Source organism: Pseudophryne corroboree, chromosome 3 (genome assembly GCF_028390025.1).
Source record: "Pseudophryne corroboree isolate aPseCor3 chromosome 3, aPseCor3.hap2, whole genome shotgun sequence".
NCBI classification, from domain to species: Eukaryota; Metazoa; Chordata; class Amphibia; order Anura; family Myobatrachidae; genus Pseudophryne; species Pseudophryne corroboree.
The window spans coordinates 591,938,980-591,953,276 of record NC_086446.1 but is presented as its reverse complement, the minus strand read 5'-3'; the positions used below and the strand labels follow the sequence as shown (position 1 = coordinate 591,953,276).

The 14,297-nt window shown below is 40.9% G+C and overlaps 1 protein-coding gene across 1 annotated transcript in view; it reads right to left on the bottom strand.

The window, feature by feature from the left end:
• Positions 1-14,297, bottom strand: part of PPA1 (inorganic pyrophosphatase 1) — a 316,872-nt gene that overhangs the window by 26,354 nt on the left and 276,221 nt on the right. The window contains exons 5-8 of the mRNA XM_063961455.1: positions 3,859-3,945; positions 3,358-3,484; positions 1,816-1,943; positions 1,350-1,435 (exon numbers count right to left, since the gene is read on the bottom strand). Coding sequence (XP_063817525.1) covers positions 1,350-1,435; positions 1,816-1,943; positions 3,358-3,484; positions 3,859-3,945 — 428 coding nt within the window. The remainder of the gene's footprint in view (positions 1-1,349; positions 1,436-1,815; positions 1,944-3,357; positions 3,485-3,858; positions 3,946-14,297) is intronic.

Below are 14,297 nucleotides of genomic sequence, written 5' to 3'. Positions count from 1 at the left end.
AATAGTTTTCGTAGCACTGTCCTATAATGAGGCGGATTAAGATACTTCTTTGCTTTAACATTGTACTGACATAAGCATTTGTGTGTAGAATATGCATTTCTATTGTAAGGCCTCTGGTAGGAAATTAATCTGGTTCTTTCCCTCTTCATAAAACGAATGCAGAACATAGTTAGCGGCTTGTCCATAATTGTGACAGTAGATGGCGTTGTTTGCTTTAGATTGTAACCATTATGCTGCGTGGAAGAAGGAATGATGCTGGTTTGTGATAGGATGTAAAAAGCTGGGATGCAAATAACTGCAGTAGCTGTCAACGGTAAGCAGATCACACGGACAAAGCACAGAAATGAGCCCCGGCTTCAGCCACTGAGAGGAGATACTGGACATTACCAAATTCACAGACTAGATGGAGTACAGCAGCATCCATGAAAGGAAGGTCCTAGCAGTAGCAAATTTCACATCAGGCACATGTCTAGGGGTGGCACTTGTTTGGGTGCGGCATTTGAATGCTTGTGTTGGTACTGTCAGCCCAAAATGTACCATTAAGTGCAAAATATTTCCGGTGTACTGTACCATATGCATGGAGTGTAAAAAAGGTAAAACATGCACATACTACTCCTGCAAGCTGTCCTACTTAATATGTAATCATTTTTTATTCCTCTATTAAATTGGCTATCATCAAACACCCCAAATACTGGCATGATTGAAAAAAATACCCCAAACAAAAATATGGCAACCTCTTTTATAAACATAGAACATTTGTGAAAAACGCAGTTGCAGGGATGGAGTACAATAAAAAAATAAAAACCACACCACACACACACCAAGCAAGAATTTTACAGTACAAACATGCACAGATGTGGAATACAGTATAACCATCTATACATGCACAGATGTGGAATACAGTATAACCATCTATACATGCACAGATGTGGAATATAACCGACGCTAACAGACACTGATCATAAGATTTAAATGGGAGGATATTCAAATGTGGACAAAGGGTGCGAAGTGCTGTTGCAACGGCATAGCATCTCACACCCCTTGCCTGCCCAGTCTAATCCTGAATTTGCACGAAAGTGTTCACACCCTTATGGGGCAACAAATCGTTTTGTGCGAGTTTGGGCTACCGTAAAGTAGAGATGCGCGGGTTCGGATTTACTTGGATCTCAAAACAACATCTTATTGGCTCTTGGATGTCACATGTTTTGGATAGCTAAAAAGAAAAATCCGGATAAACCTTGAATGCTTTGAAATGAAATACACTCAGTAATTCATGTCTGCATTAGGAGGAAGCATTATGATAGCTTCTGGTGCATGATGCGAGGTTGTATGTTTACATATAAACTCACCAGCTGATTTCTCCTCCGTTCGTCTTTTTGGTTACTAGCGCCTTCCAGTGAGCATGGGTACACTTAATCACTTCTATTGCAAAATCCTGCACAAAAGACAAAAGCCACATATAAGTTACTGTATCAAAGACTTACAGAGCACTCCGTATTACACTGTCATTTCTTTTCAGAGAATGAAGAGAGAAAAGGTCTCGAGATTAGAATGATATCTTTATACAAGTAAACTGAAGCAAAATCTTGCATCAGCATTTAAGCAAGACCATTATAAATCAGATGCCACTTTGGGATATACTATGTTGGCCTGGTCTTCAGTTTGGCACTTATCCCAGAAAGTATTTTCGCAGGATATAGAATTCTTTTATCCGATAACTTTCTACTTTACACTTATTCTTTATATATTATAACCGTGATCTCAACTGAAAGAGAAAGATGTGATAAGCAGGTTGAAAACAAAATAGCAAATTACCTTATTTTTAAATTCTGCATCAAAAGCAAACTGGTTTTCTGGCTTTCCATCGGGAACCTTGTACCTTCTGAACCAGTCAACAGTGGATTCCAGATAATTGGGTTTCAGTCTTCTGATATCTTCGATGTCTGAGAAATTAACAAAAAAGCAGCTCTTTTTGTAAAACAATCCAATTAGCTACAGCTATTAGTTTTGATTTATGGGAACACTGAGGCGCTTGAGGCTGTTATTCTGACTCTTCACTTGGTGGACAGAAAATGAACAATGAGACAAGCTTTCTAAAATGGGGACAATGAACCACTCCGTTACTTTACAAAAAAGAACCCACGAGACGGATGTTTTTTTCATAGATGTCATTTTACAAACCTTCAACACGTAAGGAAGACAGAACAGAAAAATCAGACTGTACATCATACTGTGGGAACATGAGAACATTACAGGGAAACTTAACTATGAATAAAATCAAATGTCAAGTGACTTGGAACAACAATGCATGAATTAGCTATTGATATAAGTGGAAGTTGAGAAAATGTATATGTTGATCCAGAGCTGGATTAAGACTTTGGGGGGAGGCCTACCGGGACATATTTGGGATGCAGAATGGCCACTGCAACTAAGCTGCTGAAGCAACCACTTTCTTCTTCTCTGTTCTGGAGGACTAGATAGTACTCTCATAGGGCATGAGAAAGCTAAGAAGTGCAGGTATGGCACCGAAGCCACAGATCTGGCGCAGAGCTCACAGGTCCCATTGTGCCCCTCTGCCACAAGTTACAGCCATGGTCAATGGGAACGTAAGATTAGAAAGTACAAGTGAAGCAAGAGAGTAAGAGGACAGAGGGATAAAGATTAGGAGGAAGAGGAGAATTAACATGGAACATATTAGTGGAGAGGAAAAAAGGATGGGATAAGGAACAAAAAGGATGAGCAAATACATACAGAACTTGAGAGAAAAAAAAATACAAAAAGAACTGCAGCTAATCTGTAGTACCTGGTTGTGCTGGGTGTAAGCCCTGATTGAAGCCCTTCCTCGCAGTCTTGTGCCCCACCTCCTGATGGCGCCTCCTTAAGCCCCATCTTCCAGTGACATTAACTATCAGTCACTGGTAGCACTAGCTGCACGGTAGAGGCTACTGCAGTGACCACATCACTGTAAGAGATAGACACTATCCCACCTCACAGTGCAGTTCTGCATCTGTTTTTAGGGATGGTGGCCCGGGGTACTAACCCCTGTGCCCCCCTTTTAAGGTGGCTCAGTGCCGATCTCACCTGTGGGATAAACCTAAAAATATACTAGCATCCATAGCATTTAGTGATCAACTTCTTGTCAATTTTCCAGTTTATCGGATCAGTTCCAGCACTCATGGTAAACAAGACTATACAGTTATCAATATATTAGAGCTCTACTTAAAAAAAAAAAAAAAAAAAAAAAGAGAAGAAGATCATGAGAATTCCAGCCAGGAGACGAGTGTCTGTAGGAGCTCAGGATACAAATTGTAACATGGTAATAAAGAAATTCTCTACAGTCATATTGACATTGCTTACTATTATAGTGAGAAGCCTCGGGGTCTTCAACATTGATCACCATTAATTTCCAGTCAGTTTCTCCTTCGTCAATCAATGCCAGGGTACCAAGGACCTTAACCTTAATGACCTCTCCTCTTTCACACACCTAAGGCAAGCAATAGTTTATAATGCAACTTTTTATTTAGCATTTTGGACATCTTTATCTTACGTTTTTAAAAGATTAATGCAAAGGTATAGCTATCGATGTACACCAAGAAGTCTGCAGAATAGTCTTGTGCTATTCCCACCAGAAAACTGCAAATCACTATTCAGAGTGTTTGTAACACAACTCAATTACTGTATATACAATTTACAGCTAAATAATCTATAGTGCTTATGTGCTGGGATGGTGCATCAAATAAAAAAAGTAAAGTTAGAACCGTTCTCTTTTTCAAAAAGGTTTTATATAGCAATTTATACCAAAGTCAACAAGAACATCTAGGTTTAATATTTAGAACATAAATTAATAAATGTTAGTACCTTACTCCCGATGTCGCAGACATCAATTGGGTCATTATCACCACCAAAACCAGTATTCTCGTCAATGTGAGATGGATTTTCCCAGGTCTGAAATAAAACAATATTTTCTTATACATGTCCATCATGCACTAAAGGCTCAGGCACTACAATTACAGCCTCTGACCAGAGAGGATAACAGAGGCTTAATGGTGTACACAAAGATTCAGCTTTACTTAAAATCGCCTGCAAGTAAAGACACTTAAAAAAAAAAAAAAAAGTGGTACAGGCTTCTGGATAATGACATTTACCTATCAAATCTATAATAGGACACTATTCCCAGTACGTATTCGCAGAGTAATGTTCCTGAATGTGAAGAAAATAATTTCTTCTACAACCAAAATAATTTCTTATTAGAAATACGCATGTAGAGCGACCTTTTCAACACAATTCCCTTTACATTACCAAGTATATGTTGCTCTTAACAAAAGTGCTTCTAGATTTACAAATGTCATTATGTTGCCTTTTTAAAAATGTCATCTTCTTCTAAACACAACAGCCATGATATTCACAAATCATTCACTGTGTTTCAAATCACATTTAGAAATAAAAGGACACCGTAAATTTCACTAAAGACAAGACAGGAACGTTTAACTCCCAGAATCCAACCAAACATAACCACGCTGTATTTCATATAAGTATTGCTATTAAAATAATGTTCAACTATCGTGGGGATTGGTCAAGGTATCCATTTTTAAAAAAAATGGTTTTCATGCAGAAAAAAACCCTGCGTTTCATTTAGAGGTGTGTAGAAGGGGTTACATTCATTATCCCAGCAGGCAGTGTGCCGGTTGTCAATATCCAGACAGTGGCATCCCGCCCTCCCGAATCCCAGCAGTGAGGCTAGCGCTAAGAATACCCTTGCAGGCTCGATGCGCTTGCTGCGCTCACCACAGGATCTATTCCCACTATACGGGTGTCGTGGACATCCACAGGTGGGAATAGCCCTGGTACGCCGGGATTCCAGCGTCTGTGTCCTGAACGCCAGGATCCCGACAGCTGGCATTTTAACTGCATCCTGTGTAGAAGTGCCATTTGCACAATAAAAAAAAAAAAAAAAAAAAAAAAAAAAAAGATACATTATGGTGCAAAACTTGCATCTGTATTTACGCGCATGTTACACTTGTGGCATTCATGTGCAAATGCAGTACGTTAAGGGCAGAACTATTTCAATGTAATTAAGTAGATTTTAATTCTGTGCCTACACAGATCATGTTCAAGATCTGGAGTGGATTATTACAGATTTACAGATGCATCTATAGCCTAGCTTTTAGGTAGCATATATCTTGTGATACATGGAACTCAAAACACAGATATGGAAACGCAAGTGTGCAGACATAGTTCTGTGTATAAAACAAGAATCTGAATGTGTTCAAAATTGTCCCATTTAGATCTCCTTATTTTGAAATCTGGTCACTAAAAAAAACAAAAAAAAAAAACACAAAAAAAAAATTAAAAAAATGTCATGTTTAGACCAACCACAGATGTGCAGTGCAAGGATATAATCTTACAGTCATACCATGAAGATAAAGGTCTGTGTATACTCCAGATTGTCTCAATGGAATGTTAACTCAAGTGGACGTTCATTACATGCAAAGTTAATTCACCGGAGGAACACTGCTTTGTGGTGTGAATGCCGATTTACATGCAGGACAAAAAGCTATACCTTTTACACTGAAATTCGAGCAGCTGTGGCTGCTGGATGTAATCTTTAACATACGTACTTTTTACTAACTTAGCGTACACACACACTGACACGCTGTGAGCACAATGTAGCTACGTGTGCCTGAAGTACACTTATAACCTTAGCAGGGAGAAGACACGACACCAATTGTATTTAAGATGTTGGTATTCAACGCATCAACATATAATTGATAAAAGGGGGTTACAACAAAGATACAACTACAGTAACAGAAAAGAGGCTACAGTCAATGGTACATACGTTTGGTTTCGCCTGCGCTTCTCGGTCCGGTCCTCAGTTATCAAGGTAGATGACCTTCAGAGATCGAGAGAGTGACCTGGCCTGCAGCTGGCTTTTTATACATTTGTCCAAAACCTAACACAATGAAAACTGTAATCTCTTTGTCCATTGGACACTGGGATGGTCATTTACAGTACAGGAGGTGTCATAGGTCGGTTTGAATAGGTGGGCGATGTCTGGTCCAGGTGCACTTGCAGATGTTCTCCTCTGGGTTCCCGCCGCATATCAAGAGTACAGTAAATACAGTTAATATTAATATTCTGTTCCTGCGCATAACTATTCGCAGGAGCATGCGATCTTCTGCAAACCAATACCGGAATATTGCTCTTAAAATACCCTACAGCTGGATACCAAACACCACCTTATAACCTAGTTCTGTCCCCTCCTATCCTGTAAAGGCGAATCCCTTTGTTGCTGTACCATTTAAACAAGTATAAATCGCTGGTACTGTGCATGTGGGCTATGTGTACATTGTGCACTATTTGGATTAAATATGTAATGTGTTTTTATGGCTTTTCCATGCGATCACAAACACTACCATAATTACTCATACCACGCGCTAATACGCAGGACCGATCATACGCAAATTGCGAATATGTGCACACACAGAACAAGTACGCGTACGGAGGCCATCTGTGTGTAGTTTGTACGTGATGTGTGTACTGAAATATTTTCGACTTCGACCGTGTGTTACAGAAGACTGCCTGCACCCTCAAACTTTTCTGTAAAAACCAGATTGTGGCAGCTCACATCTTGCAATGCATACAACTCTGCATGTGGACAAATATATGCAATATGCATTCTCCCATGCATACTTTTGATAGAATTATTCCCAATGTCATTCCAACTCGTTATCATGCCCATTACCGCCATCAGATTCTTTCAGTTCCTTACTCCCTTAACCAGACTTTACACCTACAATCTAATTTTAATGTACAGTTAGACCAGTGGTTCCCAAACTCGGTCCTCATGGATCCCTAACAGTTCATGTTTTCCAGGTCACCTGTGGATTTTTAAAATGTGACCGTTTGTTACACACAGTGTACCCGCTGGGTGACCTGGAAAACGTGAACAATTAGGGGTCCTTGAGGACAGAGTTTGGGAACCACTGAGCTAGACTAAATATTGCTTGCATAAATATTCCTATACAAAACAGCCAACCAAAGCAAAGTACTTCTCATACAGAAGAAATAACAAATCTGTTTCTCCATAGTTCAGATTTTTTTTTTACATGCTATCCAAAGCAAACAAGCAATGTTCTCACGAAAACACATAGGTTCAGTGAAACCTGTGTGTTTGTTTTCGCCAGCCGCAGCGAAAACACGACTGCTTTTCATGGAGTTTCTCCTGACTGAGGCTGGTGAAACAAAAATCCCTGATAAGCCGCGTCTCGTGCCGGCTTATCGGGGCTAACTGGATAGCCCTCAGTGTGACAATGACCACAGGTAACTGGATACTGCTCCAAATGTTTTCAGGTTGCATCTCCTTTGTTGAATTTCATGCCACGCACAACTGGACTTTTTTCTAGTCTTTTGCCTTGACTACTGAAGCCTCCCATTTAAACTTTCCTGTCACTCATCGGAAATGTTTTTTTCTTGTCATCTAGAATCCAATTCAAATTACTCATCCTTACCTGCAAAACACTCGCCTCCAACACTTTATATATCTGAAATCTTAACCTACAGTAAATTACTTTCAGCTCTACCTGGAACACGCACTTACTCCTGTGCCATTACCCTCTTCTAGAATGCCCTACTACTCCTCAGTCTCCCACACAGCCTTCAAATCTGAAACACTAAAAAAATCTGAACATACCTTTATTACATCTCCTACTCCCAACTATATTACCTACACTAATAAATCCACACAACGGTCTTAAACTCCACTGAGCCACACTTGCTCCTCTCTTGTTTCCAGTGCGTTTTTCTTCCAATTAGGAGTGTAAGATCTCATGTGCAGGGCCCTCCTACGCTTTGTTTCCCCATCTTCATCTATTTCATCTATCCTATACATCCCTATTTTATACATGTCCTGCTTTCCCTACTGTACTGCATTTTGGTACCTCAAAAATCATTAGCTACTAGTAAGCGGTGGCAAATTTCCCATTAGGCACGTGCCAAGGGGCGACACTTGGATGCTTGTACTGCCAGCCCAAAAAGTACCAGTAACTCAAAACATTTCCACTGTACCATACGCCATCTTAAATGGAGTGTAATCTGGTAGGACATGCACATACTGTCCCTGTATGCAGTCCTACTTAGGAAATATGTATACATTATTAAAAATAAAAAGGCTATAGTCAGTGTCTTTTTTTATTAATCTATTACATTTGGCTATCAAATGTTGGCTTATAACCAATCAATAAAAACAATAAAATTAGGCAGGCGGGGGGCGGCCATTACTGTTGTGCCCAAGGGCGCCCTCACACCTAAATCCGCCCAAGGTAGTAAGACTCATGCAGTTTGTGTTTGTCTTTCCAAGCAAGGCCAGTATCAATGTGCCGCATATTCTCTCTGATCCTCCAAAATACTTCATTCTGTTTAAACAAAGTATTTTCTCTAGCTAGCTAAGCAGCCCGAGCCACTGTGGGGACACGATGTGCACGCCGCCGGTTTTCCGACTGTCGGGATTTCGGCGTCTGCCTCCTGACCGCCGGCATATCGTACTGAAACTGACGGACCACAGAGGTGTGCTGTGCAATATACATGGGTGCATACACATTAGGAGAGTTCTGAATTTTAGAAATGAGATCATACAGGTTTGGCATTCTCTGCGACAGCCAAAAGTCACCTCTGCACTAAGCTTGACCAGATCTGCCTTAAAATGTAAGTGCTTAGATTTTTTTTAGATAATTGTAGTGGTGCATTGGCATCGGGATGGCATTCTGTAATAATGGTAATCAGATAGCAGTGCACATTGTAATACTCATGCTGACATCTCTTGAATAAGAAGTCTACCTTTGCCTGGAGCCCACTACTGCCCCTATATTTCTTGATCTTGGACAGCATTGATTGTGTAATTATATCATTAATCACTTACACTACACATACCTTATTTATAAATGAATTTAACTTTTCTTTTGTGATGGTACTTCTTTAGGCTATTACTGTATATAAATTCTGAATAAAATCCTATAAATGCCCATACAGTATATTTATACTCAGTAGTGCCCACATCTGACAGACAGGGGAGGCACAATGCAGAGTCATTGCTATGGTGTACAGACTTTAATTGTATTCAGAGGTCTGTAGTTTAAAATGAAGCATGGAGGACTGTACAGTGAGACACCAATACCAGCGATGAGGGGCCCGCTGCTAATATGGCCGCATTAATCCAGAGCCGGCCCTAACCAATATGATGCCCTAGGCAAGATTTTGGCTGGTGCCCCCCTAGCACCGCCGCTAGTTCTGCAAGAGATGCCTGGCATGAGTCAGCTGGCAGCTCTGCTAACGTCGGACGCCTTTTGTTTATGAAAATGCATCTTATTTGCATTACTATGTGGCTAGGATGCACAAGCAGCTTCTGCTGATTAAAATGATGTGCAGCATGTCTATATTCTGTGTGCAACTGCGGCTGTATCTGCATACGAAATGCTACATTACAGTGATTTCCAGGAATACACACAGAATATAGGCATGCCCCATATCATTTTAATCAGCAGAAGCTGCTGGTGCCCCTAAGCATACAAAATGTCCTAGGCATTTGCCTAGTTTGCTATGCCTAAGGCCGGCTCTGCATTAATCTACAACTTGTCTTTTATACTTTTAACATGTAGCAAAGAACCAAAGTAAATTTCTGCGGATGTCATTTATATATGTGAAGATATGAATCAATGAGTGCTTCCTTTTATTAGAAACCTACTATAAGTTTGACAGAAGACATGAAACAAGAGTCATCCATTCATTATACATGAAGTCGGCACCAGTCAGTGATGGCTTGCATCTCTGCATAATTTAAATCGCTCTATTGCCGCTACATTTAAAAAAAAAAAAAAAAAATCCACTAGATTTTTTTTATTCCATTATTAATCGTTAACTGGAGAAACATCAGTGCAGTAATAGATTTTATCTTCACTCAAATAAAATAGTTACCTTAGTGGAATTTTTTTTTTTTTTTTTAAACTATGGACACACTTTTTGCATTTGTATATTACTGAAGCACTATTATTCATTCTAGGGTTCTAAAACAGCAAAATTATAGAATGCTCCACACAGTAATTAACAGATTCCAGGGCTTCAACTGAGAGTACATAGGCCAATGGGGAGGCCAAACTAATCACCGAGTACAAAACCTTATGATGAACATTTACCGCTACATCTCCTAGAGGTGTACTCCAAACCACTGTAAGGCTGGGTATACACTTGTGCGCATAATATGTGAAATAGTCAAGGCAAACAATATCGGGCACACACACTGAACTATATTGTTACAGATATCAGTGACTGCATCCACCCACATCCAGATGCATGCAATCTTGTCCAATATAGTTAGATTTCAAGGCTTGAATTAATGGGCCCTACACATTAGGCGATATGCCGCCGATACGGTCGGCGGGCAACCCGGTGGCAAGAAGGGGGGCAGGGAGTGATGTTTCTTCACTAACCCCGTCACCCAGCCCCATAGCAATATGGAAGATATTGTCCATATTGGCCTGCATGTATAAGCAACCCGGCACAAACGATGAACAAGCGCGGGGCCGCGCATCCTTCATCGGTGGTGCCTACGCACTGAAAGATATGAACGAGTTCTCGTTCATTAATGAACAAGATTGTTCATATCTTTCATTGATGTCGCCTAATGTGTAGGGCCTATAGAGATAGTGGACATCGTTAACGACCTGCAGGAGCATGCATAGTTAACGAAATACCGCATACACACTCGACGACGTGAACGATATATTGTCCGATCCCCAATCTGCTGCATAACATCAAGTGTGTACCCAACCTAAGTCTTACAAAAATAGATGAAGCTCAGAAAAGGGATTGAATGATCCTGAATAAAAACTAGAAAATGTTAAAGTAGTAATCAGCAAACTGAAAGCACAGCACACCACTAACATAGTCCCAAAGGGGTGTCTCCTAAAACCTTTCTTGCCCTCATTTAGTGATCAAGTTTAAAGCAATTAGACCAGAAAACAATATACAGTGGCTGTAAAAAGAATTACATTCCTCCTTTGGCATTTCGGACGTTAGATTATGTTCTTGCAAAAAGGAATCTGCATTTAGGGAGTAATTCAGACCTGATAGCTCGCTAGCTTTTTTTGCAGGCGCGTTGCACGGGTACAAAGCGGATCGTTGCTGTGCGATGGGTTTTAAGAAAGAATCCATTCGCACAGCTGATCGCAAGGAGACTGACAGGAAGAAAACATTTGTGGGTGTCAACTGACAGTTTTCTGGGAGTGGTTGGAAAAACGCAGGCGTGTCCAAGTGTTTGCAGGGCGGGTGTCTGACGTCAATTCCAATCCCAGACAGGCTGAAGTGATCGCAGCAGCTAAGTCCTGTGCTACCCAGAAACTGCACAAAATGTTTTTGTACCGCTCGGCTGCACATGCGACCGCACACTTGCACAGCTAAAATACACTTTTCCCGGTGGGCGACGACTATGTGAACGCAGGACTGCAAAAAACAGCTAGCGAGCGATCAGGTCTGAATTACCCCCTTAATTGGGTATCCTACCACAGAGCTCTTACATTTTTCATTAAAAAAAAAAATATATATATATATATATATATATATATAGACTATATGTATTAAACAATATCTTTATCTTGCGCCAGAGCAGAAGCAGCATTACAAGAGATCTGTTGACAAATCTCAAATAAACAGAATAAAACAATTCCCAAGTACGCTATATTGGTTGAATGTTTTTTTCATAGATTCTTCCAAGATAAACCCAATGGGTATAGACTGCAAACTGGAGAATTCATATAAATACTGTTTCCCGGGGGTCCTGAAACAGATATCCCCTCACTAGAGAATCACCCGAACAAGAGGCCCAAGGCCAATTTATACCAGTTGTTCATTTATTAACACAGGTTTTAAGCACACACATTAAGAAGTTGAACAGAAATTAAACTTGTATATCAGTTAGAAATGTCCAGAATATGATGGTAAATTAGATCCTCCCTCACCTCAACAAGGTGTGAGCTCAAAAGGGAGAATCTTCACAAACTGGATTAATAACTCATAGTTGACAGACTCTACACGTTTCGTCTAATCTACTTCTTCAGGAGGTAGTTCAGTAATGAATGTAGGACCAAATGAGATATTAGAATAGTATATACAAATGGTCATGCAACAACCTGGATGTTTTTTTTATTTTTAAACCCAACCAAGGTTTTTAAATCCCAATAGCTTTGGTGAAGCTTATCTAATCGGTAATGTACGTATATAGGTTTCCTTGAAAACACCTGAATATACTAGAAAGCTTTTACATCCAAATAGCTTTAATGGAACTTGTAAAAGTTTATCATTATGGTATAGCAGGAACTAGAATAACTGAAACCTCCACAATAGGATTCACAAATGGATCAGAAGCGCTTGTGCGGCAAACAAATGTGTATATAGAAATGTGATCTGTACCAGGCCCAGTCACTGCGGGAGGATTTCAAAACTGCTGATCACTGGTCATCCAAAGTGATCAAATGCAATAATCATAAAGAATTACTTGTACTTCATGTGCAAAGTTCAGTACTTTATTTGTAATGAATAGCTATATATGATTTTTTTTTATTTTTTTACTTGTCATTAGAGTGTTTCATAGTACTCTTATCTTCATGGTAAGAATTCCCAAATAAGATCACACAGATTCCATCATGTAAGAAAAATAAGAATTTACTCACCGGTAATTCTGTTTCTCGTAGTCCGTAGTGGATGCTGGGAACTCCGTAAGGACCATGGGGAATAGCGGGCTCCGAAGGAGGCTGGGCACTCTAGAAAGATCTTAGACTACCTGGTGTGCACTGGCTCCTCCCACTATGACCCTCCTCCAAGCCTCAGTTAGGTACCGTGCCCGGACGAGCGTACACAATAAGGAAGGATTTTGAATCCCGGGTAAGACTCATACCAGCCACACCAATCACACCGTACAACTCGTGATATGAAACACAGTTAACAGTATGAAACAATAGAGCCTCTCAACAGATGGCTCAACAATAACCCGATTTAGTTAACAATAACTATGTACAAGTAATGCAGATAAACCGCACTTGGGATGGGCGCCCAGCATCCACTGCGGACTACGAGAAACAGAATTACCGGTGAGTAAATTCTTATTTTCTCTAACGTCCTAGTGGATGCTGGGAACTCCGTAAGGACCATGGGGATTATACCAAAGCTCCCAAATGGGCGGGAGAGTGCGGATGACTCTGTAGCACCGAATGAGAGAACTCCAGGTCCTCCTCAGCCAGGGTATCAAATTTGTAGAATTTTGCAAACGTGTTTGCCCCTGACCAAGTAGCTGCTCGGCAAAGTTGTAAAGCCGAGACCCCTCGGGCAGCCGCCCAAGATGAGCCCACCTTCCTTGTGGAATGGGCATTGACAGATTTTGGCTGTGGCAGGCCTGCCACAGTATGTGCAAGCTGAATTGTACTACAAATCCAACGAGCAATAGTCTGCTTAGAAGCAGGAGCACCCAGCTTGTTGGGTGCATACAGGATAAACAGCGAGTCAGATTTTCTGACTCCAGCCGTCCTGGAAACATATATTTTCAGGGCCCTGACAACGTCTAGCAACTTGGAGTCCTCCAAATCCTTAGTAGCAGGCACCACAATAGGCTGGTTCAGGTGAAACGCTGACACCACCTTAGGGAGAAACTGGGGACGAGTCCTCAATTCTGCCCTATCCATATGGAAAATCAGATAAGGGCTTTTACATGATAAAGCCGCCAACTCTGACACTCGCCTGGCTGAAGCCAAGGCCAATAACATGACCACTTTCCACGTGAGATATTTCAGATCCACGGTTTTTAGTGGCTCAAACCAATGTGATTTTAAGAAACTCAACATCACGTTGAGATCCCAAGGTGCCACAGGAGGCACAAATGGGGGCTGAATATGCAGCACTCCTTTCACAAATGTCTGAACTTCAGGTACTGAAGCTAGTTCTTTTTGAAAGAAAATCGACAGAGCCGAGATCTGTACCTTAATGGAGCCCAGTTTTAGGCCCATATTCACTCCTGCTTGCAGGAAATGCAGAAATCGACCTAGTTGAAATTCCTCTGTTGGGGCCTTTTTGGCCTCGCACCAAGCAACATATTTCCGCCATATGCGGTGATAATGCTTTGCCGTAACATCTTTCCTGGCTTTAATAAGCGTAGGAATGACTTCCTCCGGAATGCCCTTTTCCTTCAGGATCCGGCGTTCAACCGCCATGCCGTCAAACGCAGCCGCGGTAAGTCTTGGAACAGACAGGGGCCCTGCTGC